Source organism: Podarcis erhardii (assembly GCF_964252035.2).
Source record: "Podarcis erhardii genome assembly, chromosome: 16".
In the NCBI taxonomy this organism is placed as follows: domain Eukaryota; kingdom Metazoa; phylum Chordata; class Lepidosauria; order Squamata; family Lacertidae; genus Podarcis; species Podarcis erhardii.
In genome coordinates this window covers 32,273,603-32,301,536 of record NC_138514.1, presented here as the reverse complement: position 1 = coordinate 32,301,536, position 27,934 = coordinate 32,273,603, and the positions used below count along the sequence as shown (strand labels likewise).

At 43.5% G+C, this 27,934-nt stretch overlaps 2 protein-coding genes and 1 long non-coding RNA gene across 9 annotated transcripts in view; 2 read left to right on the top strand and 1 right to left on the bottom strand.

Moving 5' to 3' along the window:
• VEZF1 (vascular endothelial zinc finger 1) overlaps nucleotides 1–17,569 on the top strand; it is a 28,197-nt gene extending 10,628 nt beyond the window's left edge. The window contains exons 2-9 of one of the 6 annotated variants that reach the window (XM_081844186.1): nucleotides 2,355–3,073; nucleotides 3,720–3,783; nucleotides 6,199–6,382; nucleotides 8,199–8,240; nucleotides 9,653–9,805; nucleotides 13,420–13,458; nucleotides 14,364–14,408; nucleotides 15,098–17,569. In XM_081844186.1, the coding sequence (XP_081700312.1) occupies nucleotides 2,355–3,073; nucleotides 3,720–3,783; nucleotides 6,199–6,382; nucleotides 8,199–8,240; nucleotides 9,653–9,805; nucleotides 13,420–13,458; nucleotides 14,364–14,408; nucleotides 15,098–15,525 (1,674 nt within the window). In that variant the 3' untranslated portion in view covers nucleotides 15,526–17,569. The remainder of the gene's footprint in view (nucleotides 1–2,354; nucleotides 3,074–3,719; nucleotides 3,784–6,198; nucleotides 6,383–8,198; nucleotides 8,241–9,652; nucleotides 9,806–13,419; nucleotides 13,459–14,363; nucleotides 14,409–15,097) is intronic. The other 5 variants (XM_081844187.1, XM_081844188.1, XM_081844189.1 and 2 more) reach the window with 5 other exon arrangements.
• Nucleotides 17,570–19,835: 2,266 nt separating this feature from the next.
• LOC309331803 lies at nucleotides 19,836–26,648 on the bottom strand. The gene is made up of 3 exons (XR_014151973.1): nucleotides 26,322–26,648; nucleotides 21,284–21,386; nucleotides 19,836–20,588 (listed from the first exon to the last, which is right to left on the bottom strand). It is a non-coding gene; the product is annotated as an uncharacterized lncRNA (long non-coding RNA).
• The window catches only part of CUEDC1 (CUE domain containing 1), a 58,193-nt gene continuing 55,889 nt past the window's right edge, over nucleotides 25,631–27,934 (top strand). The window contains exon 1 of one of the 2 annotated variants that reach the window (XM_081844246.1): nucleotides 25,631–25,848. The gene's annotated coding sequence lies outside the window, so the exon portion shown is untranslated. Of the gene's footprint in view, nucleotides 25,849–25,913; nucleotides 26,046–27,934 lie in introns of those variants that run through there. The other variant, XM_081844247.1, reaches the window with a different exon arrangement.

Below are 27,934 nucleotides of genomic sequence, written 5' to 3'. Positions count from 1 at the left end.
CATCTTTCCACAATAGTTAGCTGATCTTGATTTTAACTTTGTGTATGCTTTTTATTGCATTGTTTTACATTCAGTTGTTTAAACAGCTCTGATATACTTTTATGAATAAAGTAGAATATACCTGCTGGGAACAAAGGGATCAGTATTACTTTCCTTTCTCTTGGATAAGTTTGTCCCTTCAGGTGCTAGATGGACCAATACCCCACTTTCCATGTAAGATTGGCTCCTACAATTAAAATCCATACAAAATCCACCCCCAGTTGATAACGTACAAAAATGTGACTTTGGGCTGAGTAAGTGCAGTTGTATTAAGTAACAGGTGAGGCGGACCAAACATTACTTGTTATTCCTGGCCTGTTAGCCAGTTGAGGATCAACATTCTGATCCCATTGGTGGCCATGTGGGTGGCTTTCTTAATGGAGCATGGATTAGGATTTTGATGTCTTGGGAGGTGTATTGGAAGACTTTGGAATTTTGACATTCCCAGCACTTTCGGCAAATGATCATTAATGAGATGAAAGCACACTACAGTACAGTCACACGTTGGATCTTGAACACCTTGGCTCCCGAACAAATCGGCTCCTGAACGATTGAAACCCGGAAGTGAGTGTTCCGGTTTTTGAACGATTTTCAGAAGCCAGATGTCCAGTGCGGCTTCCGTGGCTTTTGGTTGGCTGCAGGAGCTTTCTTCAGCCAATCGGAAGCCACACTTTGATTTCCGAATGTTTTGGAAGTCGAACAGACTTCTGGAATGGATTCTGTTCGACTTCCAAGGTACGACTGTATATAGTATACAGCCCTCCTGGCCTTCCTCTCAGCTGCAGAGCACAAGGGAGTTAGTCAGAAGTGGAGCCCTGACTAGCTGTTTCTGTAGGCTCTCCTGCTCTATACATGTTCTGTGGTGGTTCATACTCTTAGCTTTCCCTCAAACCCGGAAGTTTGATACAGTGGTGCCTCGCAAGACGAAATTAATCCGTTCCGTGAGGCTCTTCGTATAAGCGGTTTTTTCGTCTTGCGAAGCAAGCCCATTGACAGCTTAGCGGATTAGCGCTATTAGCGGTTTAGAGGCTTTTAGCGGATCAGCTGATAAGCGGTTTAGTGGCTTTGGAAAAGGGGGGGGAAAGGGGGAAAAACCCGCAGGAACTCGCAAGACATTTCGTCTTGCGAAGCAAGCCCATAGGGAAATTCGTTTTGCGAAGCGCCTCCAAAACGGAAAACCCTTTCGTCTAGCGGGTTTTCCGTCTTGCGAGGCATTCGTCTTGCGGGGCACCACTGTACTGGTTGCTACTTAAAATGCATACAGTAAACAAAAGCAAATGCCTAAACCAGTACTTAAACTGCACTCTTCCATTTATTAGCCTGAGGGTGGGGAACCTTTGGCCCATCTATAGGCAATTTTGACCAAGCCACACCTACTTGTCAATCACCTGTTTTGGTATTAAAAGCTCTATCAGCTGATCAGCAGAGCTTCAAAGTACTGCACAGCACTTTGAAATCCTGATTATCAGTAGATATCTGTGCATCACAGCACTGCAATGTCATTTGCAATGTCAGATGATTGATAGATGAGCAGCCCCCACATGTCAAATTCAGCCCATGGGGGTGGGTTGGGGAGCTACGGATCCAGTTTCCCACTCTTGCACTAGCTATAGCAAGTTTCCAGTACTTCATATAAAGAAGTATAAAGAAGATTTTATGAACTGCCTTCACCTGCTTCCTAAAAATAGAAAATGACGAGTTTAGGTGGATCTCCTGGAGGAGGTAATTCTATAAAAGGTGTGCCACAAACTGCTGGCTGGCTGTACATGAGAACAAGATTCATTTGTTAAGACGGGTTTCTTGCTTACAGTGTCAAAAATTTGAAAGCACATTGACTGACTGATGACTTGAAAATGAAACAACTTTAGTCAGGCCTGTGGTAAAACTTGGATGTCTTGTCCCTTCTGTTTGCTCAGTCTGTATAACTTGCATTCATATCTTGTGTCAGGCTTCCTAACTCTTGCTAATGTGGGGGGGGAGGGGGGGAGGAAATTAAAAACCTGAATTTTGGTGGTGGTAGTATTAATTAGCAAGGTAAGATATGTACAGATTTGCTTTTAGCATTCTCTGTGTGCAGCTTGAATCCTTTTGTTGCCTTGTGTGTGCACAGTCCTAATGTTAAGTGCCATTTGAACATTAGGAGCTGGGGCCCCTCAAATCTGTTCCAGTGAAGGGCAGCTCTTGCCTTCCAAATTAAACCCTACCAGATTAGGTAATGCATGGAATTTACCATCTCAACAGGTTTCTGAGCAGTCTTCCCTTATCAAAGCTAAGTGGTGCGTTTGTAAGTTACAAATTAATATTTCTGTTTTTAGGCACACGAAGCATCACATCACCAACAGCAGGCAGCACAGAACAGTTTGCTGCCACTCCTGAGCTCTGCTGTTGAGCCCCCCGACCAGAAACCAATTTTACCATTACCAATAACACAGAAACCTCAGCCCCCACCGGAAACGCTAAAAGATACCATAGTCGGGATTAAAAAGGAGAAACCGAAAACCTCCTTTGTGTGCACATACTGCAGCAAGGCCTTCAGGGACAGCTACCATTTGAGGCGCCATGAATCCTGCCACACAGGGATAAAGTTAGTGTCACGGCCAAAGAAAGCTCCTGCAACGATGGTGCCCCTAATCTCGACCATCGCAGGTGACAACAACCGGTCAACGCTGGTTTCGACCATCGCAGGTATCCTCTCAACTGTCACTACGTCTTCCTCCGCCACCAACCCAAGCAGCAGTGCTGGTGCCACGGCCATGCCGGTGACGCAGACGGCAAAGAAGCCCAGTAAGCCTGTCAAAAAGAACCACGCCTGTGAGATGTGTGGCAAGGCCTTCCGTGACGTCTACCACCTCAACAGGCACAAGCTGTCCCACTCAGATGAGAAGCCTTTTGAGTGCCCAATTTGCAATCAGCGTTTCAAAAGGAAGGACCGCATGACCTATCACGTGAGGTCTCATGAGGGTGGCATCACCAAACCCTACACCTGTGGTGTTTGTGGAAAAGGCTTTTCGAGGTACCATGTAGAAAATCCCAGGCGAGCTCAAGTATTGGATTTTCATTCCGTGTTCGCGCGGGGGGTGGGGGTGGGAAGGGGCCGTAAGGAAAGTGAGTGTGGGAGGCGGGGTGGGGTGGGGGAGGGGACAGTGACCCTTCTTGGGTCTTAAAATCTGAATCTAAAGGCGATTTTGCAAGTGATAGGACATGCTGCCTGTGAATTTAAAACAAAAATTATTTATGTTGGTCTGCATTGGACCTTGCACGAGCAGGCCATGGATGGAGATCTTAAAACAACTCATTTTATACAGACCAGGAAGAGTACCAATCTAGCAATACTGGGGAAGCAGAGATTCTGTTCTATTTGGATGATCTCCAGTTCTAATAGCTAGTAGATCTTTCTCTTAAAAAGGGAATTATACCAATGGGGTATACCCCATTTATACCATTGCGGGGGGGGGATTATTTTTTTTCTAGGCAGACCTGCAAATAATCACAGGCAAGCCATGTGACCTCTTTGAGGAATGCACTTAGAATGCTGCTTATAGGGAAGTATGGATTTGAAAGATTTGGGTGGTTGGTTAATCGTTTATTGTGGAGGATGTTGGGTTTTATAAATGACCTACACTGTGTTATGTGTAACAATGTGTTCTCTTTGTGTCTCTACTTTTTTCTTTCTTATACAGGCCTGATCACTTAAGTTGTCATGTTAAACACGTTCATTCCACAGAGAGGCCCTTCAAATGCCAAGTAAGGGGTTTGCTGATCTACAGTGCTAAATTTATTTGCTGTCTGCTAAACTGCTTCACACAAGAGTCTGGATTTGGATGTCATAGGGGCTCTTTGAATTGGAAATAATGGGGCGTGAGAACCAGATTGGGTCGCATTATGGATCCTTGGAATCTCACCTTTAGGTTGTATCAGTAGGGCTTCACCTTGCTTTAGAGCACTCTTTCAGCTTATCTCCATGAGGTGACTTTGGCTAAGTGCTGAAATGGCCCAGAAGTCTTTTTACAGCGTAGGTGAAAAAGCACAAGGGAGAGAGAAGCTCCCGCTTCTGGTAGCAGCTTCCTTGATCTCGGGCTGACTTTGGTAGCCAGCCCAAAGTGGTTGGGTCATGTCTGTGCCATTATGCTAAGCTTGGCATGTCACAGAAGAGCATGTAAGTTCAAGGTGAATCTCTTCCCCTTTCCCAGCTTCAGAGCATGAACTTAATAAACTCACCAAAGCAGGGACACTTAACTGTCATAAGAGAAAGTGAAAGAACCATAGCTCAGTAGTGAAGCATCTTCCTTAAATTCAGAAATTCCCAAATTCAATCTCTGGCATTTCCAGGTATGACAGATGAATCAATGCTCTCTCTTAGTAGAAGGCAGCTTCCCATGTTCCTAATCTGTGGACCATTGTTAGGTGTGTTAGGTCCATAGACTGTCTGCACGGGCCCCAACCATTCCAGTGTCTATACGAGGTGTATATGGGTGTGAGCGCATTTTAATACTGTCATTGTAAGCTGCTTAGATAACGCTTGTTCTTCAACATGAATGCATGTACATGAATGCATTTAATGAGTGAATAAAATGTGTAGCCAAGTTTACTTGGCTGAATGTACATACTCCAAATGTTCTTGATAGAAGCATGAATGTATTTTTGTCTCTGTATTTGAGCAGGACTGTACACGTGGATTACCTGAGTGTCTTGTTTTGCTGTCTTAAACATGTTAACTTCACTGTTTCCTCCAGTGGAATGGAAAATGTCCTCCATCCTGAGACCATATCTAGTCTTAGTTCAGTAAGCACATTCTAAGGCATTTTCAGCAAATATTGCCAGTTCTAGCCCCAGTATTGAAAACAATTTCTTGTGACAAAAGTTAGCTAGGAACCAAAGTCAGACTTGCAAATATCTGTTTGCAAATAGGAATCTCCTTCAGCTGACTGCATAATTAAGCTTTTGTAAACTGAAGGAATAGTTGTGTTCTTTTTTTCCCACTTGCAACTTGTTACTGTGCCATAAATGACAACCTGCATGCATATGTAGGCAGACTAGCAATTCTTTTTGTATTGGCTAATAACTTGTCAACTAGTTTACAAGGTTGAGCTTAAAGGCAAGCAAAATGGCTAAGTTGATTGAACATCTTGCTTCATCTGTGCAAGACTGAGCTTGTTCTCCGTGACTCAGCTATGGCCAGCTAGTGCTTTGAATTAAAAGGAATGACTCTTCATGCTTTGTGCTTAGTTTTTGTCTTGATTTTTATTTAACTAAATGTAGCTGAACAGTGGAAAAATCATAAGCAGGAGTGTTGGCAGAAAACAATACAAGAGACCACCTGTGTGTGTATTCCTAGCATTTATAAGCCCCATGGCAGTTTGGTATGTGAGACTGTCTTGCTATCAAAACACAAATGTCCCACTTTTGTCCTCTTTAAGTATTACTCAGCTCTATGACATGAGTGTGCTGTTCAGTGTTTGGATAATGGGTACATCAGTTAAGAGACGGTTGGAACCATAGTTGGTATCCAGTTCATAGAATCCCAGAATGTATTTAGATTGGTCTTTTATCGGCTGCATCTTCATTCTGCCTTCATACTAACCAGCTGCAAAAGCGTACTTCGGTGGCTAAGCATGTTAGGCCTGGTAGATGTGCTAAAACTCCCAAACCACTTCATGGTTCACATAGTTGAGTGGCGCTATATGCACACACAGATTCTTTCCAGAAAGAAGGAGAGGAAGGATTCTAGCCTATATGGCAAATAATTCGTATGCAGGAGGATTCAGTCATGATACTCTCACCTGCTGTCTTCCCACTCTGGGCAGTCTAAAGCTGTACAGTCCAGATACAGGTTTACAATTTTACTTGTGTTTTAACAAATTAAGTTTTGCATCCCGTTTACACATACTCTGATCGATATGACTACTGGGGTGGGGTGGGGAGCAGCCATACTGGTTGGGCTACAAATGAAAGGGGTCTTCCTTCACTGTGTATACTTACGGGGAGGAATACTGCTATGCTTTAATTGCACATCAGAAGGGTTTGAACTAAATCTCAAATTTCAGTTCCTCCTTTGTGGGGTGTAAGGACTGATGGTGTATTAATAATAAGAATATACCTAAAATTAGCATTCATTGGTGTAAGGGTACCTGCCCAAACCTTCTGTTTCCCTCCATGTAGACTTGCACAGCTGCCTTTGCCACCAAAGACAGGCTGCGGACACACATGGTGCGCCATGAAGGAAAGGTATCATGTAACATCTGTGGTAAACTTCTGAGCGCGGCGTATATTACCAGCCACTTAAAGACTCATGGGCAAAGCCAAAGTATCAACTGTAATACCTGTAAACAAGGCATCAATAAAAGTAAGTGGACACCCCCTTTTTTCAAAACAGTCTTTCAACGTACTCTTTAGCATCAGCTATATGTAGTGTATGTGTGGCATGTTTAAAATATAAAATACATGCTGTAGCTCAGGCATAGGCAGACTCGGCCCTCCAGATGTTTTGGGACTACAGCTCCCATCGTCCCTAGCTAACAGGACCGGTGGTGAGGGGATGATGGGAGTTGTAGTCCAAAAACATCTGGAGGGCTGAGTTTGCCTATGCCTGCTGTAGCTTATGTGAGAAATGGCGGGGAATTGTAGTCAAACAAATGGTACTTGCAAGGAAAGGAATTTCTGTATTACACTGGAGTTTGCACCAATTTTTCTTTCCTTACCTCAGTCGATCTCAAACATTGCCAGGCCTTACCCAAAGCTCTTTGAAGTTGGTGGAAAGTATCCCATTGATTTTAGCAGGCCCTGAATTGTCGCTTCAAAGTTCTTGGCATGCCAGAGCTGATGACTAAACAAGTTTTTTTAAACAAAGCATTCATCCTGATGGAGTTTTTAGGGCACTGAAGCTAAATCTTGGTTGTTGCAGCTGAAATGCCCAGTCATGTTTAGCAGTGCAGATAATGAAGACATTTCCTCCTCTAAAACAGCTACATGAGAATGGAATTTTCAGCGGATCGTAAAGGAGTTAGGGGTCCAGCAGCTCACTTCAGTTCATCTTTTGAAGGATTTTCATAAAACAACAAATGTTTTTATTTTTTCCCTTCTGTTGTCTGTGAAAAAGCTTGAAGGCACGTATTAGCTATGGGGAAAGCAAGATAAGAAATTTATAGGATCGGATTGTTCATCACATAATAGGTTTTGATTGTCAGAATTTGCTAATCCAAACATAGGTTTATAAATAACAATTTGTGGTGAGTAAGAATGGACAGGAGTTGTTATGAATTTTAAGTCACTTACAAGATTTGGCCTATACATGCAGTAGAATGAGAAGGTAGAGATCTGAAGTGGTACAGTAGGCTGTGTCACCTCATTGAGTGGCATTTTTGAATGCTAGTTAAAAATAAATAACACTTCAGACAGAACACTGGCACAACAAGAAGCAGACTGCAGTAGATCCATCTCCCTGATATTCTTTGGTAGAGGGGGTTATTTGCAGAGAAAGTTTTACTATCAGTACTAAAAGACCTCCCATCTTCCACCTGTTGTCTAAAAGTAGTAAGTCCAGTCTACCAGCTCAGAAATCTTTTGCCTCATTCTATTGCATGTGTAGATGAGACACGACTAATAAGATGTGAGCTAGTAACTTTCATAGGTTTATGAGTATGGCTGACTAAGAACTAATAAACCTACAAAATAAGTGATAACCTACCAGATTGAAGGAAAATAATTATGTGTGTTGTTGCCCAGTCTCCTCAGATACTAGAGGCAAGAGTCAGTCATGGATTAGCAGTCTGGAAGAAAGGTTTCTGTATTGCCCTTCCTCATAACTCCTGTTCTTCCCCAATAACTTCAAAAGGGCTGCTTCAGAATATATATATATTTATTTGTGATACCATTGCAACAATCCAGTAAGGATCGATTCAGACTTAGCTAGTGGTCAGCTCCATGGCTTGGCAGGGGGACTTGAAGCAAGTTTTCCCATCTCTAAACTGTAGCCGTACTCACCACATAGGCTCTGTTGCTTTCCCTCCTTTGCCTGTGTCTCCCCCATTCTTTCACCTTCTCTGTTTGTCCACATACCCCTTTCCACATTGTGAGTGCAAAAGAAGTCTTTTGGTGGAGATAAATGGTGTCTTGTGTTAAATTATGCAAAGTTGCTTCACTCACATTCCTCTTAATTGCAGAATTTGGGTTTTTCAAGCAAGAAAATCTGCACCTCCCTGCTTGTGAGTAGCAATTGTCTAAAATTGATATTGTTAGTGTGTTAGGCTGGAAATGCATGATGCAGTAACTGATAACCTGCCTTTATTAAGATACTAAGTTTTTTGTTGATATGGACTGCTTTGCATGTTAAACTATGACTTAACACAAATGAGCAACCACTGTACAAATCAGAGCTGCGCCCCTCTTCTTTGCTGTGCCGGAAGGACACAAACCAAGTGTTGGCTTAAGTCTTATGTGCACCCAGGGCCCTTGATTGGTTCCTCTCCAAACAAGTCACAAGAATAATCCAGAGAAGATATTCCTCGTTCTTATTTGTTTGGAGAGAAACAAGCCACAGTCGCTGATGTCCATGTAACACTAAACTAGTGTTTATATTTGTTTTCTTCTGGCTTTGCAAAAGAGAGGAGGTGGGACAGGTGCAGTTTGAGCAGCATGCACTAGCACACCTGTTTATTCCTAGTAAGCCATAGTTGCTTAACTCTTGCTTGCCATTATGAATGAACCAGGCTACTGAGAGTTGTTGTATCTAACTAAGGCCTACTCAGAGAGGACCCATTGAAATCGGTGCTCCTAAATTAGCCATGTCTATTAACATCATTGGGTCTACTCTGAGTAGGACTAGCTTTGGATACCACACTGAGCCCTTGTACAAGCCATGGTGGCATAGGTTTCCAGTTTCCCCCATAAATGATTGCAGCCAATCTGTCCTGCAGTGCAGTCTGTCAATGCAGCTAGGCCACCTTCCATCCATCTGCTTTATCCACAACTGTGGTCACTGTAGAAGGAACAACTGCACACACTTGGCCACTCTGTGCACACTTTAGTCAGAAGTGGTCGTTTTGACACAACTACATTATGGAACTCCCTGTTGGCAGAGACGGTATACCTGCAGTTGCTGCATGTTCGGAAAGCAGCTGGGTCTCTTCCAGTGGGAAGGTCTGTTAAAACTCATTTGTTCTTGCTCTTAATCACAAGGACTTAAGGAGGGTAACATCCACTCTGTATAAAGTAGACAGGTCAGTGTCCCTTAAAGAACTCCTGATCTAAGATGAACAAATTGGACCCATGAAATGAGAGGCAGTGGGAGGCTATGTTTGTCCCAGTCATTTCAGCAGCACACTTAAAGGTGAGGGTTTGGTCTCCTAGTTCTTCTCCAATTTGTTAAATGGCTGGGTTTGAAGCTTTATACAGCTGTCCTAGCAGAGGTGATGTTGGAAGTGTTAAAATTATTCGCATACAACGGCTTCTGTTTAAAATCCTGAAGGGATAGTTTTATGGAAATGCAAATCTTCCAAAACCCAAATCCACTTTCCTCAAGAGTTGCCAAACTTCAACAAAATTATTCCTTTTGATGAAAACTCTAACATGCATCTGTATATATGTGTCTCTCTTAAAAAATATTTGGCTGGAATAGCATGCATGAACGAAGAGAGTAACAACCAGAAGCAGCAGCAACAGCAGCAGCAGCAGCAACAGCAGCAGCCACAACAGCATGTCACAAACTGGCCTGGAAAACAGGTAGAGACCCTGAGATTATGGGAAGAAGCTGTTAAAGCAAGGAAGAAAGGTAAAAATCTATGCCCTTAGAATGTTGTTAAGTGATGCTATTGGTGATAGATCAAATTCACAATAACACCTGTGTCATGGCAGCAGCCACTAGATAATCTGGCATTCCCTCCTGCCATTGCCAATCAGACTCACAATAGGTCCTTACTGCTTAATCACCTCAAGCAATTGCCCAATTATGAGAGCCAGGCTGGGAGGCATTAGTCCTCTTATGTGTTAGCAAGTCACCTGTCAGCGTGGTCTGCTGCTTAAATAAAAAAATGTTAGCTCTTGCTCCAGTGTTAAGAATCGGGGACATATAGAAAGCTTTGATTTAAAACCTTTTAAGGCAATTTCTTTTGTAAAGCTATGAACTCTAGTGATAGAATTAAGACCAGTCAGAGGCATACTAAAAAAAGAAAAGAAAAAAGAAGTTACAAGTCCTTCATCAGAGAACTAGTTTCTGGGTTCCCCATGGAGAATTCTCCGCAACTTTGGAAAGCCAGAGAAGTTAAACTGGTATAAAGCCACAGTGTAGATATTCTCAATTTTGATGTCAGGTTGCTCTAAGTTGGCTAGGAAGGCATCTGGCCTAGGTTTCTTGACCTTGTTACCAATCTCATCCCACTTGCTTTTTATTCCCATCTTGTCTTTCACTTGACATTTTAACAACTTTCTGTTGCTTTATTGTGTGATTAGTTGCAAAACAACAAAAAGTGGTACGTTCTCTTCTTGCCAGGGTGACTCCAAGACCTGCTGTAGGCTGAGCTGGTCACTCAGTTGCCTTTTTTGTAGCTCATTTTTGTCTTAACTTTATAATGCACACAAGTAAGCCAAGGAAGTGTTGGCTGACCATTGGAGGATAATGACATAACTCATCTAATGGAGTCTAAGTTACTAATTCTTCTCCACACTTGAGCTTCTAATGGCGGCCCTTTTGTTTCAGATACATTTTTTTCTTAAAATAGTATGAAAAGTACACTTCCCTTTCTATTCTGTGTCTTGCGGTGGTTTCCATACAAGGAAGTAGCAGTGACCTAATGGAGTGAAAATCAGTGCCAGATTTTAAAAATCATTGTTTAAATGTAGGTAATAGTGGCCTAGTTTGCACATATGTTAAGTCATGGCTTGTTAAACCATGATTTGTTGGCTTGTCTGATCCCCTGTCCAGCAGCTTAACTATGGTTTGTTAATTGCCAAGAAACCACATTCTGAAGCCATAGTTCGCTGGCTAAGTTTTGTTTTGACAATGTTTTGACATTAAGTGCAAATCCAGTACCTTTCCTTAACCATGGTTTGTTCAGCCACTGCAACCTAGATGCTTGCCAAGCTACAAAGACAGAAGGAAAGTGTAGCTAGGGGGAAAAAATCAACTCTTGAGAAGGAAGCCATATTTTGTTAGATTGCCTGTGGAACAACTCTTGGTTTGTTAGCCAAACGAGGGTTTTGGGTTATGGGTGAACTAGGCCAGTATAATATATACATGGTTTTTTTGCATGAATAGAAGCTACAGAACAACTCTTGGTTACAGGTCCACTTTGATATTTCTCCTTCCATCCACACTAACTTTTTCAACTGTTGTTGATCAGTGTACTTCCTTAAAGAACGTTACTGTAGTAGAAGTCTTGCAGATAATGATCATATGGCAATGTCCAGTTTTTATTAGGATTAATGAGTATATTGTTATCCTTATTATTTGGATTTTTGTGTTGTACACCAAAGAAATCTGGCAATTATAACAAACCATCCAGGTGTTCCTCTTGCATTATTCTGCTTTCAGAGTTGAGATTTTCAGGGCAAAGAATGATACAGTAGATTCCATAATTATAATTTATGGGCCACTAGAACACTCTCTGACACACACTAGTCTTACCATGCTTTCTTCTAATTTCCCTTTGAAAAAGCTAAGACTTCTTGGGATGCTGAATCCTGAACACTAAATCCCACTCTTTCTAGTGAAAGATGTAGCAATATTTAATCTTATAATCCTGTTCCTCCAATGGCAGCATGCACGGCTTCATGCTAATTTGGCTTCACAGATAAATTGAGAATGTAACTGGTTCAAGGTTATTACTCAATTTTATGATTGACTAGGGATTTGAACCTGGGTTCCCCAATGCAAATCCAGGTTGCTTATGTATACGATCCTGACATGCTCTTAATGCTTAATGCATAGAGTCTTCCTTAGGACCCAGAGTTTCCCTTCCTTCCCAAATAAAGGTGTGTTGAAGTGAACTCTAGTTCTTCAATAACTGATGTCATATTTTAGCCCCACCAAACACCTGCATTTCTTTCTTGTGTTGCCATTTGCTCCTTCATCTTCCTCTGGTGCTTATGGTGGCTGCTGGCATCTTAATTTTCATTGCCCTATTTTTTATGAACTGTGCATGCACACAGTACCAGGGGACTTGGGGATGGAGAGACTGTTCTTAGAGTTGTAGCTGGGTGGGGACCTGTGGAATGCTGAACTCTCCATAGGGTACAAAGACTGAACTGGGAGAGAAGCCCCCGCAACCTAGGAACAGGGATGGTTTGACAACCTGGTGGAAGCGGAGCCTGCAACTACATTAATGGCCAATTTTCTTGGGCAAGAAGCAGAAGGCATTGGCCATTCCTTAAGGCAGTTTTAACCATTGATTGTTGGAAGACAGAGTTTTCACACATGATGTAGACTGAGCATTTTTATACCTCAGAATGCAAGAAAAGGGAATGTCAAGAAAAGAAACCATTCAAATAATTTTTGCCTGGTAACTAAAGGGCTGTGGAGATAGCCTGAGAAAGGATGGTCAGAGTGCGAGTGGAAAGTGCTTTAGTCTTAATCGATTCTGAATCACTTGCACAAAAGGAACAAAAATTGCATTCCATTGAGAAGTGGAATCCATTGGCTCTGCTGCAGAAACACCAGCCACAGCACAAAGCAGCCCAGTGAACAAACAGAAAGATCTGACTTCAGGATGCATCCTGCCTTGGCTTCTTGGGACACAAGTCAGGATGTGCTCATCCCAGGGGTACCAGGAAGCCTGGATGCCCTACTTGTGTTTGCTTCTTTTTCTCTTGCACTGTTAAAGTCTGGGTGCTCCTTAACTCATTTTCTCTTGTGATGGCAAGTTACATTGGTGCACACTGAATTATTGGCACCTAGGTTCCAACAGTTATAAATGCAGGGCAGTATTGTGCATGCACAGTATCCTAAGGAATGTGATGGTCAGGACTGGAGTGCTGGCAGCTTCTGTATGCAATAGGTGGCAGATCAGGGCACGATGAGAGGCTGTAGGTCAGTTGAAAAAACCCATGCTCCACAGGTGGCAGGTGGCAGATTCAACCCATGGCATCTTAAGTTTAAAAAATCTCAAATTTGCTGAGCTTGAAAAGTCCCCTGGTTCTCTGAAGACTTTGTATGCAGCTGCTAGTAAGAGTAGATAGTACTGGGATAGATTTTTGCCTCACAGTTTGAGAGCCTATGTTGGCTGGGAACACTTGGCTTTGGTTAGAAATTTTAAAGTTAGACATGACAGTTTCATGCTCGTGTGTAAATGCAGCCGCCTCGGTTATACTAGAGAGTAGGGGGAAACTAGAGAAATGTCATTGAATGGCTTAATTGCAACACCTTTCCTCCACCTCCAATTTTGATTGCAGAAAGTCAACAGACACTGAGGCCAACTTCAGTCAAGCAAGGTAGGGTCAGATACATTTATATAGCTTGTATGGTAAGACCAGACCCATGGCTCTCTTAGAATCTGATTCCCCAGATACAGTTCCTCCACGTTTGTGGGCTACAAGGCGGCAGTTTCCAGACTCTGACAATAACACTAGCTCCCTGTCACTAAGAACTAAGCACCCTGGGGGATTGTATAGGGGCTAGAGCCCTGTCTACCCAACCACCTTTTGCCCCTGCCAGTCTTTTCTTAATCTCACCCTCCCTAGTTGTGCAGTATGAGGCCCACCTTTTGAAGGGTGGGATACAGTCTGTCCGTTGTGCAGCAGAGCAATAGCATGGCACAACCAAGGCTTCATGCAAGTTGCTACCTGAAAGAGATTCTGGCTATATGGCTTTGATGCACTAGCAAGTATGTGAACAACTTTATGCCTTGGCTTTATGCCTGGAGCTTGCTTAAGTTGAGGTTTCCAAGAGCAGTTAGCTGTTTTCATGCCATAACTAGAGGAGTTAGTTGCACAACGTTTTCTCCCCCCCCCCCCCAATGTGAGCATAAGTGTTCTATGGCTAGCCAGCAGGTGGTGCTGATATACTAGAGGTATTTACCTCTACCATGTATGCTTCCTGCTTATTCTCCCCACACAGTTAGCCCCAAGGGTCCTTCTGGTGTACAGCGTAAGCCTAACTCTTTCTCAAAATTCTAAAGGAAACATTGGTGTGTAACTTTTAGCCAACCTGAAAAGCTATGTGACCAGTGGGGTTTGATGCACACACCTTACGGACTAGGGTGTTGTAGTAATTTAGTAAGAAGTTACACTTACTAAATTATTCCGCCAACTGTGGTTTAAATTGATCTTAAGCAGGTAAATAGTAAAACCAGCTTTATGTATTGGTCCCTAATAATGACTTTTTAAAACCTTCACAGAATGTCAGTACAACTTTGAGAAGGCTATAGAGTACGTACCATTCGGTATGTACACTCTCCTCTACTTATAATGTTCCTCATGAGAGGATTTTCTGCTAATACTGTGCTGTTTTTATGAACAACTCCCCCTTTTATATTTTAAAAAAAAACTTTTGAAGGAAATGTATTTAATTCAGATGAATTGCATGATTGAAGTTAACCTAGGCTGTAGAATTAATTGTATTTAATGGTCTTATTCCCAAGTTGATGCTGTTTGAGGATACTTAACTGTTGCAGAGAGAGAACTGAGAATTCGTTGACTGCCATTAGTTTTCTAAAAAAAAATCCAGTGGTTTTGCCAGATTACCAGGAAACCTGAGAATAGCCGCAGGTTGATGGTTAATTTGTTGGCCTGCAAGCACTCCATAGCCATTGGCTGAGCTGCTGTGAGGGGATCAAAACATTCTCGCTGCTCAGGAGTGAACTGTCAGCAATGAGGGCTGGAGCTGGAAGGGACCATGTGTTGCAGTGGGAAGGGATACTTAGAGGTGGAGGGCTGGCTTTGCAAGAGTACAGGTATGAACCCACAAAAAATTGCAGGTTTATGTAATGGACTAGCCGTCCATTATTTAATGGACCCTTCTAAGGACTGCCATGCCAGGGGTTCAGAGTCTTCTCTGGGGTGTCTTTAATTTTAATGTTTAGGAAAAACAACAACCTTTGGTCTCTTTTTATATCTCTTTCTTGTTTTTTAGAAGCTGCTAACCTGTGCCAAACGTCCACTGCTGCCACTACGCCTGTGACTCTTTCTACTCCCTTCAATATAACTTCCTCAGTGGCATCTGGGACCATCACCAACCCAGTCACAGTGGCTGCTGCAATGAACATGAGAAGCCCAGTCAATGTATCAAGCGCAGTTAACATTTCCAGCCCGATGAGCCTAGGCCACCCTGTCACCATTACCAGTCCGTTGTCTATGACCTCTCCGTTAACACTCACCACACCTGTTAATTTACCAACTTCAGTAACTGCTCCAGTGAACATAGCACATCCGGTCACTATAACCTCACCCATGAACCTCCCGACGCCAATGACATTAGCTGGTCCATTAAATATAGCAATGAGGCCAGTGGAGAGCATGCCTTTCCTTCCCCAGGCATTGCCAACCTCTCCCCCATGGTAAAAACAAGCAAACAAAAACTCACAGCAGTATTAAAAAGAGGAATGAAAAGCAAGTCCTTACCAGCAATTATATTTTTGTTTCGTTTGTTTTTGTTTCGTTTTAGTTAGCAGCGGTAATGAAACCAGGCTAATTCAGCTGGGGCAAAAATAATAATAATCATGCACCGTTTTTAAAAATGGAAAACTATTATAGTGTCTCTGTTTAGTTAGCTGGCTGTTGATCTATATTACTGGACCACATTTGTTTCCTTCAAGCTGGCAGTGATGTTGGAAGAGGAACAGATCGGAGTTGAATCCAGTCATTTTTTAAAAAAATAAATAAATCAGCATTGCTGATAGCCCTGGAAATTGCGAATGAAGAAACAGTTTTAATCTAATGAAGAAACGGTTTTAACCTGAACACTAGAAGGCTTAAGAAAGGCCCTCCATATTATCATAGGATGGAGATGGATCACTTGCCAGCTCGTGTCCCTCTGATTCAGAACGTAGTGTTTGTAGTGTTGTTTTTTTAAGTAAATGCATTACATGGTCCTTTTTTTGTTTTGTTTAAGAAAATGCATTTTGAGTAATTATGCATTTTACCTTTTGGGAATATGATAATTTCAGGCCGAATTCCCTATGGGAAAAGTGATACCAGCTCTGATATGCAAAGCATATGGTAACTTATCATTCTACCTGCAACATATACATAAATAGGGATTGTGACCTGATATTTGGAGATGTAAATATTACGAGACATATTACCCTAAGGGAATATAACATCATATTCAACATTAAAAAGGAGAAAAAAAACTGTTCAATGTTTGGCAAGGAACAGCTGTGGCTGGTGGAAGAGGATTTGAAACCTACACAAGCATGGTCTCTGCTCAAAACCCAGTTGGGACTCTTTCGGAAGAGCAAATAATGGGCTTTGGAACACAGAAAAACAATGCTTTAAGCTAGAAGACTGTGGAGATGCTGGGGTATGATGTATGTATGCCCCCCATTCTCCCAATCAGAACCTGCTGACTGTGTTGACAAAGGAGAGCAGGTGTTGTTCACTAGAAGTTTTTTGTCTTATATTATGAAATGATATACAGTTTTTATTCTAACCACTAACTAGTTAGGATGCCCCTTCAGGACAAGCCAAGTGTGCATCTTATTGTTTTGTGTTCTTTTCTTTTTTAAAAGCCCCTTTCTTCCCTTCTCCTTAATCAAGTGTTGTGCAGATCTCTTCAACTTTGTAAATATTTTCAGGAGAACCCCCCCCCCCCATCATTTTTACTTTTAGTTAATTGTGTTAACCCATAGTTATCAATTTGTGGGGGGTTTCCCAGTAACTATCTGACCTATCCAGTGAAGGAGAAATTCCCCTTTCCCCCACCCAATGGTCTCTCTTTTTTTAAAAAAAAATACAGCTACACGTTTCTTTCAACTTTTTTTATCTGTACTTAAAAAGTAGGATGGAAAATCTAGGGAAGAGGTTACTTTTTTAGGCTATCATGTCACAAACATTTTTTAATCTTCATTAAGACCTGTCCTATAAATAAGATGACGTGAGAAATAATTGGAGGAGCAGCCAGGTGGCTGTTGATTGGAACCAGGGGCCTCATGACAAAGTGGCTATCAATACTTTGATTTTAATGGGATGCAGGCAAGCCTGTGAGGGTCAAGCCCACTGGTGCGTTGTTTTTTTTTTGTGTTAATACCCATCGTGTCGGTGTAAAAGCAACATATTCCGTACTTTTGAGGCATACGTCTGGGGTCAGGAGACGGATGCCCAGATTATGTGAAAACAATTCTAGGGGCTTGGACTACATAGTAAAAAAAAAAGGGGGGGGAATAATAGAACTTAGTGTAAAATAATTTTATAAATGATCTTTTGTACCTTAGGACATCAAATTGTACAACTTTTGTATATATAAAAGCTTAGGAACTTCCTGTGTAGCAGAAAGAGAACACATTCCTACACTTTTAATGTATATGTTTGTTATAATGTCATGTAAACATATGCCCCATGTTTGTGCCTTTTAATTAGTTTGTCTCAATAAACAGAAATGTAGAGACGTCGTAGTTATGTGTGTATTGCCGTACAGTATTTGTATTTATGCACTGTTCCTTTTTCTATTTTTGTCAAGATCAGTGCATGAGGCAACTTGCAAACCTTGCGATCCGTTGCAAAAGTGCATTGTTCCAGGGATGCATATGTGCTCATTTGAAGATTTTGATCTGTATGTCCTGCCTGTTCTATACAGAAGAGCTAACCATTGATTGGGACGAAACCATCAAAAAACCCTCTTCCATTAGTGGGAATGTCTCCCTACCCTGAAAGAACTGATTCCTGCTTTACAGAAGAATGAAAGACTCTACACAAGCTCTTTTCATGAACTCCCCCACCCAGCCACAAGTTTCCTTGCATCAACGTATGTTATTACTGTACTCCTGATGTATAGTGGCTCTGGGCAGAGGAGATAAGTCATTCTCTGTTAGCTCTTGCACAATAATTCATGGAACGTTACCAATCCATTTTATCCTCCTTCACTCACAGTTCTTTGCACCCAATCCATTGTCTGGATATGTGATTTGGTAAAGTGGTGAATCAAACCACAGCTGCTTGCAGCTTGCTTAAACATAACACCCCATACATACATAGATGTAGAAAGGGGGAGGGCTCCAGAGTTGGCGATCGCCCAGTAAGAACACTTGTGTAGGTGTTGCTGGTCAATGGTCCTGTCAAGAGCCTTTCCTACACATTGTAGGTAATGAATACATATAGAAGGTTGTATATAAAGACCAACCAGGTTGATGTGTTGGTTTTAATGGATGAATTATGTATGGAATTCTGCAACACCGTGCTCCTACAAATTTAATGCATCCCAAATAGTTTGTGTGAATGTAACTCTTTTAAGAGTTCACTGTCTATGCGTTGCAAGCTCAAAGTAGTGATTCATTCACCTAGAAAGCAGGCAGCATCCTCAGCAGGTAAGTTCTATTGCCTCTGTTTCAGGTGTTTTTTTATTGTAAACCACCTTGTGATCCACATACGAAGGGTGGTGTAGAAATTTAATTTATAATAATAATAAAGTGGGCCACCCAGGGACAGTTCCTGTTTCCTGTTGCTCCAAACAGCAGTACTACAACAGATGGATGGAAATTGCAGGTTGGGTGAGGCAAGGTTTTTTAAAAATAATATTATTTCTTCTGTCCAGCTGGCTGTCAGGAGAGGGTCAGAGCTCTTTCCAGAAGACTGAACTGATCTCTTGCAGAGGGCTTCCTTCCCATTCCATTGCTTCCTCTGTTTGGCTCCCCCCACCTACATTAAATCGAGCTGGCAAACATCCACACCACCCATTTAGAGCACTCTCATGTCACTTTAAACAGTTGTAGTTTCCCCCCAAAGTACCCTGGCATGTGGTTAGGTAAAGGTGCTGAGAGTTGCTAGGAAACCCCTATTACCCTTAAGACTTAAAATTTCCAGAGTTCCCTGAGAAGACAAATGGATAAACCATTCTGGGAATTGTGTCTGTGAAGCAAGTCAGGGTTTCACAGCTACCGTACTGTCGGCACCCTTAACAAACCAGTTCTTTTGGAGAAGCTGTGACTTAATGGTACAAGTGTCCTTTAAATACAGTGGTACTTCAGTTTACTGACTTAATCCATTCCGGAAGTCCATCCTTCAACCAAAACCGTTCTTAAACTGAGGAGTGCTTTCCCTAATGAGGCCTCCCACCACCGGTGCCCTTTCACCGTTTGGATTCCAGTCTTAGACCAAGGTAAAGTTCTCAAACCAAGACACTATTTCCGGTTTTGCAGAGTTTGTAAACCAAATTGTTCTTAAAACCAGACTGTTCTTAAACCGAGGTACCACTGTATGCATGATATGGGTGTGACTCTGACTGCCAACCTCATTCACCAGAGCAGCATTTTGAAATGTTTGTGGTCTTGTAGTCATGACTTCCTTGGGTTACTGTTGTTTGGGGGAAATGTAGGGGTGGAGGAAATCCCTTTGATAAGCTGGACCCAGGCCATTTTGGGGGTTATAGGTAATTACAGCCACCTTAAATTTAATCTGGCTCATTTGTCTATGCAAAGACCTGATGCCTGTAGGCTTAATTAAAATACTGGTTGGTTGATAAACTTAAATTTATTTTATTTTTTTAGCATTATTTACTGAAATGTGTGAAAGCTCAAGAAAATAAATATTATGTGTCAAGACTGGATGCAGTCAGCTGTCATAGAGATGTATAACTTAGCAGTTGAGTGCCAGCAGGATTGGAGGAAAAATTGGGGGAGGTGGGTGTTCCTCTGAAACAGGAATCTGCTTACTCAAGATTTATTATTTACAGACTTTATTAATTGCTTTATATTAGAAATACCAAACAGTGTATAAAAAATAATTTTTAAAAATTCTCTGCTTTTAGCAGACAAACTACATGAACAATTTTACCAAGCTTTCAGCTGTAATACTTGAAGCCAGTTGACCCAAAGCCTTGGCAAGCTCTTTCCTATTGCAGTTTGGGCCTGTCACACCAAATTGGGTGAAGTCACACCAAAGTCATGTTTTGGTCCGCCATGTTTATTCAAAATGGCACCCTGCATGCAAACTTTGACGAAGAGCACTGCCTCCACTTCGGGGACACTCATGTTGAGTTGTGGTGATACAGTGAGAGGTGCACAAGCCTTTTGCCAAAAATGAGTGAAGTCACCCCATAGTGACGTTCCATCTTGATTCAAAATGGTGTCTGCCATACCACAGTATTGATTGCCGTCACGACCTCGGGAACCCTCCTGCTGAGTTTGGCGATGATAACCAGCAACGGGACCCATAGAGTGGACAGACCAGAGAACAAATGGCTTTCCAAAATATATAGTACACAAATGGGGAGTGACTGATGTTGCCAGGGAATCCTTAAAAAACAAAAAAATATTGTGATTTATAAATGGATAGTGTAATACGTGAGTTTGGATCTGTCAAGCCAATGTTATGAAGTTTTGCCAAAGTCATGTTTTGGTCCATCTTGATTCAAAATGGTCAGCATCCAAACATCAGCAAAGCTTGCCCCTGCCTCCTCAGGAACCCTTGTTCTGAGTTGGTGATAGATTGAGTGGTGTCAGAACACATAGGAGGCAAACAGGACAGACAAGCAATAAACTTTCCCAAATACATAAGAGTCTCAAGTATGGAGCGGCTGGCTGGCTGACAGTCTGAACACGAGCACTTCTGTTATGGGATGAGGATACAGTGCAATGTTTTGTTTCAGGCCCTGCTCATCTGATCTAAAACTCTTGTCAATAGTCCTGTTGATGTCTAGCATTTTAAAAATTCTGGATTTTGTATTGTAAGCTGTGTTGTCAATTCACTTTACTACAGTTCTATCAAGCTGCATGCCTTCTCTCTGACCTACGCTTTGAAACAAGACTGGATGATTAATATTTTAGCAATCATTTGCTGGCTGTACTTCAAAGCCAGCTTGAAATGATAAAAAGTCATTGGCGCTAGGCAAATAGCAGTGTTGGTTTTTAAAAAACAAAAAAACCTGCCTGATTGTAAAAGTGCACTTTGCCCTCCTCCCATTTATAATAAAATGGCTTGAAAGCCAGACAAAAATCCACAAATGCAAAACGTGGAATATTCTGCATGTCAGACAGAAAATGACATGCACAGCACTCCAGAGGATGGATCACTGGGTGAGTGAACATTTGAGTAATTATAGCTGGCCACAGGCTAACCATGATTCATAGGAATAACTGTTCTTTAAAAAGAAAAACAAAGGAAGTACCTTTTGGGCATTTGACAGTCATATCCTAAAGATGAGTAATAGCTCTTTATTTCAGTTCCAGACTTCAGCTCCATTTTTTCCCATCATTAAAGTTGTGTTGATCCTGCAGACGATATAAATACAGTAACAGGCACTTGGTTTTTGTTTTTTTGGGGGTGGGGGTTGGTCCAATTTATTTGTCTAGCAGTGCAATCCTGGGCATATGAAACACTGTTTCACAGTGCTTAATCCCTAGTACAGGGTGGGGGTGGGGGTGGGGATTTCAGCCCACTTTCCCTAATGGGCACAAACCAATGGTGAGTGTGGCCCATTGGGACAGGTGGGCTGGAATGCAGGGAGGCCAACAGTAGGTGGAGTCAGAGCCAATGGCAGGTAGAGTTGGAGTCAATGAATTTTGCCTCCACTCTCCCTGCCGAGTTCTCCAAAGGCAACACTGCTACTGAGAAGTTGGCACTGCCACCCCCTCGACTGGTTTGCAGCAGGTAGGCAGGTGAGGTCTGGCTGAGGGCACGCTGAGCTTGGCGGGACAGTGCCCCAATTTGCCCTGATGGACCAGGTGGGGCACTGGATGTGATTGTTGCCCTTGTACAGTAGGTCCGCTACATACATGTACATCTCTCTCCAGACAAGCAAGCAGCATGAATGTAACTGAAGAACACTTCAGAAAAAAATGAAAAATAAACTCAGAGGAAGAGGATGCTGACAACCAGTGCTACCCGTACCTTGACTGGTTTTACGGCGTCTCCTCTTTGTCTCTGCTGGCTTCGTCATGTCCACAGTATGGAAGATGGCAGGATCCCCAAGGACGCGGTCTATGGGGAGCTGGCTTTCAGCACCAGGCCAGTTGGCAGACCAACTGTGTTACAAAGATGTCTGCAGCTGGCACATGATGTGGCAGCTAGCAACACCAACTCTGCCATCTGGGAATCCCTTGCAGACAACCACAGTGGCTGGAGATAGGCAGTCAGGTCGTGAGCAGAGGAGAAATGACTGCTGGGAGGAGCACAGAGAGAGGAAACGCCCTGGTGCATCTGCAGCGGCACAACTGGGTGCCTTCATCTGCCCCAGCTGCAAAAAAACATGTCTCTCCTGCTAGCGAAGAAATGGAAGAAACAAAATTTACCAATTATCGGAAGAATGGCAGATGAAGATGATGGACTATATGGAACTTGCCGAACTGACCAGGAGACTCTGAGACCAGAGAGAAGAGACGATGGAAGAAGACTGGAAGAAGTTTAAGGAATATTTGAAAAAATATGTTAATATTTAAATCTTAGAATAGCTTTGGAAGTGGATATAGGCTGTAGGGTTAGAAGTAGAAGATAGTTTATTTTAAAATAATATTATTTGTAAGCGATAAAATGTGAAGTTATTTTAAGTGTGATTTAAAAAAAAAGTTGGTTAGAAACTATGATATATGTAAACTGCTAAAGATGAAGTAAAATGAAAATCAGATAGGTGGGACTTGGGGAAGCCCACTTAACAATGTTTAGGAAAATAAGGATATGACAGGAATTTGTTTGTATTGTTTGTTTTTCTATTTGTGTTTTTTATTTGTGTTATAAAATGAATAAAAAACAGAACATGTCACTCCCGTATCGGTCTCTGCAACCACAGCAGGTGCTACAACCTTCCAAAAGCTTGGCCTCACCCCCAATGGCGCATTTAGGTAGGTGGGGTGCCGGCTGAGGGTAGACTGAGCTTGGTGGGGCAACCCCCTCCCCACAAACAGTTCAGATTGCAAAGCACTTGAGAGGAACCTGAGCTTTAATATGTGTTAATAAAGGATAGTAACTGAGGTTTTTTGTTTGTTTTTTGGGGCGGATGAGATGGTGCTCTATTTATGGATGCTACCTTGCAAAGTGTGCTAATGGATGCTAAAAATACCAGCCCAGGTGACACAAGTAGGGCTCTGCCCGTCTAGAATGGTTGGGTACCTTGTGATGAATGGGCGGAAGGCGAGACTGACTAGGCCTGACTCATCAATCCCAGTTTGCATGAGATTGCCTTATACAGGACCAGACCGTTGATCTTTTTAGCTTGGTATAAGACAGAAGAAGAAGAGGAGGAGGAGGAGGAGTTTGGATCTGATATCCCGCTTTATCACTACCCAAAGGAGTCTCAAAGCGGCTAACAATCTCCTTTCCCTTCCTCCCCCACAACAAACACTCTGTGAGGTGAGTGGGGCTGAGAGACTTCAGAGAAGTGTGACTAGCCCAAGGTCACCCAGCAGCTGCAGGTGGAGGAGCAGAGACGCGAACCCGGTTCACCAGATTACGGGACCAGCGCTCTTAACCACTGCACCACACAGCTTCCTATGTCCTTAAAATCACACCTATCACACGTGATCTGAGGGGTGGATGTGTTGGACCTGATGCCCTCCAAATGTTTTAGACTACAATTTCCATCAGCCTGAGCTGGCAATGCTCGTGTACTCTGTTTTTGTCATGCTCATTATGTTCTGTGGACTGGTTGTTTTGGAGAGGGGGGAAAGCACCTGTCTCTACAGGAGGCAGACTAGAGTTTGGTGGAAGTGTCATCACTGTTCTGGTTACCCATAGTTCTGCTTCTCCAGAACATCTCAGTCAGGAGAGGCTGTGCACCATCTGGACCAGTGTTTCACAAACTTGGGTGTCCAGGTTTTTTGGACTACAGTTCCTATCACCCCAGCTTAGCAGAACCAGTGGTCAGGGATGATGGGAACCGTAGTTCAAAAGCAGCTGGAGACCCAAGTTTGGGAAACACTGATCTGGACCGTGGTCTGGGCACAATGGCAGACTGGATGGGGCCCAGTAAACTGATCCTGAACCCTGGGAAGACTAAGGAGCTGTAGGTTGGAGGTTCCTGAGTCTGGGTGTTCTCCTGAATTTTTGTCACTAGAGGCCCAGTGGCTAGGATTGCCTTTTACCTACCACAGCTGGTGTATCAATTATGGCCATTCTTGGACAAGGATAGTTGAGGCCACGGTGATTCATAGAATCAGGAAAGGATCCAGCAGATCATCTAAGTTCAATCGCCTGCAATGCAGGAATATGCACCTGTCCCCTACGGGGATCAAACCTGCAACCTTGGCGTTATCAGCACCATGCTCTAACCAACTGAACTATCCAGGCTGAGCGCCGATAGCCTCAAGACTCCATTATTGCAATGCAATGGGGCTACCCTTGTGTGTCTGGTCTAGAGGCTCCAACTGGTGTCACCTTCTGCATTTGCAGCACCAAAGTGACCTCCCTGGGGCACAAGCCTTGGCGGTGTGTATGGAGGTCCTGGGCTGCCCAGATGACAAGATTAGCCTTGCTGATGTGGTCCAAAGGAAAGCAGAGAAAGTCATTTAGGATCAGGAGTTGCCAGAAGCAGGACAAGGCACCATCTAACCATCTTAGATTTGTGTAGGGTTTACTCCTTAGCCTTTTCTTCTCCTGAAGATGTCCTGCAACGCACTGGGTACAGATTTTTCCTCCCCCTGAATCAACAGAGACTTCATTACTGCATCTAATGTTACTGCCTTGGTCTTCTAAGCCAACAAGTGTGCACTGACCCACTAGGAGGGTTGGGTGGACGGGACATCTTATTGGGAGGGCCATCTCTCAGAGGTGGAGCATCTGCTTTGCTTGCAAAAGGTCCCAGGTTCAATCCCCAGCCTCTCCAGGTCGGGCTGTTAATGTCCCTTCCCTGAAACCCTGGGAACCACTGCCAGTCAGTGTAGTAGACAATACTGAGCTGTGTGCACTAAGGGCCTGACTCATTGGTTGTAGCCAATGCCAGTTTGCTAGATCACTCAGAGTAGATCTACTGAAAATAATGAACACGAGTCACTTGGGTCTATTAATTTTAATGGGTCTATGCAGAGTAACACTGAGTTTTGCCCACCTACCAATTACTTGCAGCAATGTCCAAAACGTATTATTATTATTATTATTATTATTATTATTATTATTATTATTATTATTATTAAATTGATCGTATACTTGTTGAGTTTGTCTCTTAGCCTGGGAGCGCAATACTGAGGAGTCGCAATTTGATATAATATGCTGCTCGGGTCCGCATGTCATGTGTTTGCGCGTGACGGACCGGGGCCACCACGCCTTGGGTCTGAAGAACCCCAACACCAAGGGAAATTAGGGGGAGGGCAAACTCCCGGCCAAATTTGGGAGCTGCTCTAGTCCTTTGTGAGCCCCTCCTCTTTCCCCCCCCCCCGTCGTGTTCTCGACACCCTCGCCCCCCCCCCGCTTTCCTCCTCAAATCTGTGCCACTTGTGGCGAGGCGGCCTTCCTCCGGGGAGGAGGGGTGTGTTACACAGCTGCGTTTCAAACAACCGACCGCTAGGCTTGGGGAGGGGAAAAGGTGGGGGGCTAAGAGAGAAAGCAGAGAGAAAGGCAGCTTCGCCCGCTGTTACGTTGCCCTCCTGTGTTTGCAATGGATCTGTGTGACCATCGGGGAGGGAGAGGCGATCCAGCGAGCGGCCACGCCAGCATACATTAAAAGGCGCGCCTTCTCCAGCGACCAACCTGCCCCCCTCTCCAAGGTCTTGGATACGGAGGAGGAACAACTGCGAGGGAACTAAGGTAGGTAGACCGGGGGAGCGAGCGGGGAGGGAGAAGCGGGCGTAGCTCTTCTCCTAGAGGGGAGGGGTCGGCGGCAGCAGGAGGATCCTTGCAACACCCAGCGCGCTCTCCCTACCCATATCTTCGGCTAGCCCTATCCTGCTTCTTCCCCCGGCAGCCCAGCGGTGTCGCGCGTCTCCCCTCCTCGCGTGGCGCGGGTAAGCTTTGGAACGTTGGGGGTGGGGAGCGGGGCGGGGGAGGGGCCCTTTTGGAACGCCGAGGCGCCTTTTGGAACGCCGGGGACGGAATTGTGGCTACTTTCCGCCGCTTCCCTTTTTGCGCGCGCCGAGCGTTCTCTTAGAGACCCTCCTCGCGGGAAAAGGGGAAATAAAGGGGGTTGGGAACCCCACCCCCGAAACGCGGCGGCCGTTCCTACCCTCCCCACTCGCGTTTCCGAAAGCTGTAGCAGCTGACTTTCCAGCCCACCCACCTACCCCGCGTCTCCCCTCCATAGCGGCCTGTTTTGGAGCCCGCGGTGCTTCTCGCCTCCCTCTCCCTTTGCGCCTCGGAGGGCCCTCTCCTCTAATGAGGCGCGTTCTCGGCTCTGCTTTCGGTTCCTCGCTCCTAGAAGGACCTGGCGGATTGGAGGCGGGTGGGTTGGCTGGTGTCCCTGCGCTTCTTCCTTCTCCTCCAGGCGGTCATGTCCCCCACCTCCTTTTGCCGCCACCCCTTTATTTCAACTGCGAGGGGCGTGTGGTTTGGAGGGCGCAGATAAGAGCGTCTTTCCCAGTGTAAAGGGGCAAAAAGGGGTGTGTATGGGTGTGTTTTTAAGCAAAATGAGCTTTGCTTTGGGAGGGGGCAGAGAGAGAAGCATGGCTGATGTGGGAAGGGAATCAAGAGTTGGGAGTTGATTTGTTGTTGTTTTGACACCTACCTTTCAAAGTTTACTTCTTTGGCATTCCTTGTTTGCATAATGAGGCGCTGGAAGGCTGCTTTGGAGAGGTTTGGGACCTCCTTTCTTTCCCCAACGCTCATTATTTAGGAGGAACTGGTCCTGGAATTGTATTTCTGCTATTTCTCTCTCCTCTTCTCACAGCCCCTCTCCCAAATAATCTGCTTTCCCATCTCCATTCCATAATAGTTGCACATTTGTTTCACTTTCTCTCTCAAATTTCTTCCAAGTTCAGCATCATAGTAGTAATAATCCACAGTATTCTCATGAATGAATATATATACTGCTTAGTTGCCAAACACACCTTTTAAGCAACTTACAAGTATAAAACCAATTACAAAATAATATAATTGTGTGTAAATAAGAATGCACAATAAAACAATTCAAACGAAACGTTGAAATAAGCATCCATGTATAAAAAAGCAAACACCTTTGAAGAGCGCAGCAGTTTAAAAAAGCAATTAAAAGAATTTAAAATTAAATATAGTAATAGTAATAAGTGTTTGCATTGAACTGGAGTGTTTTGATGCTGCCGATAATGTATTCTTGTAATCCATGTGACACCCCTGTCTGGTATGCCTATGTTATTATCTCCACATTGCAGAGGGGATAACAGGCTGAGAGAGAATGGCTTTTTAAGGCTACATAGTGGGAGGTGAGATGAACTGATTTTACTCTACTATATAATGCCAGTGCTTGGTTAAAAGAGAAAAATGAGAGGTTCTGTATCCTGAATGGTGGGCTATCAGTTGTAATAAATGGGACCTAGTTATGGCTGTTTATTAGTTTCTTCAATTTTGATACACACCAATGCAGTTCCATTTCTGAAATCTGTCTCTACTTTGTCATATAAATGCTATTGCTTGAGTGGCATGGCAAATTGGCTACCTTTGTGCAGGTAAAAGCATTCACTAGTGTCTCTCAAATGCTCCAATTTGACAAAAAAGGTAGCAGAAAGCTTGCTGAGTGGGATCCACTGGTGGCCTACTAGGTTCCATTGGGTTCTTGGGCTGAAGTTGGAAATGACTGAACTGTCAGATTGTTTCTGAGTTTCCGAGCCGCACTGTTTTGATTGAAAAGATTTGGTTCTCATTGCCTGACTCACTCTTGGCCAGTTGGAGTATTGCTCCCCACCTGAGAATTGATGCAGAAGCA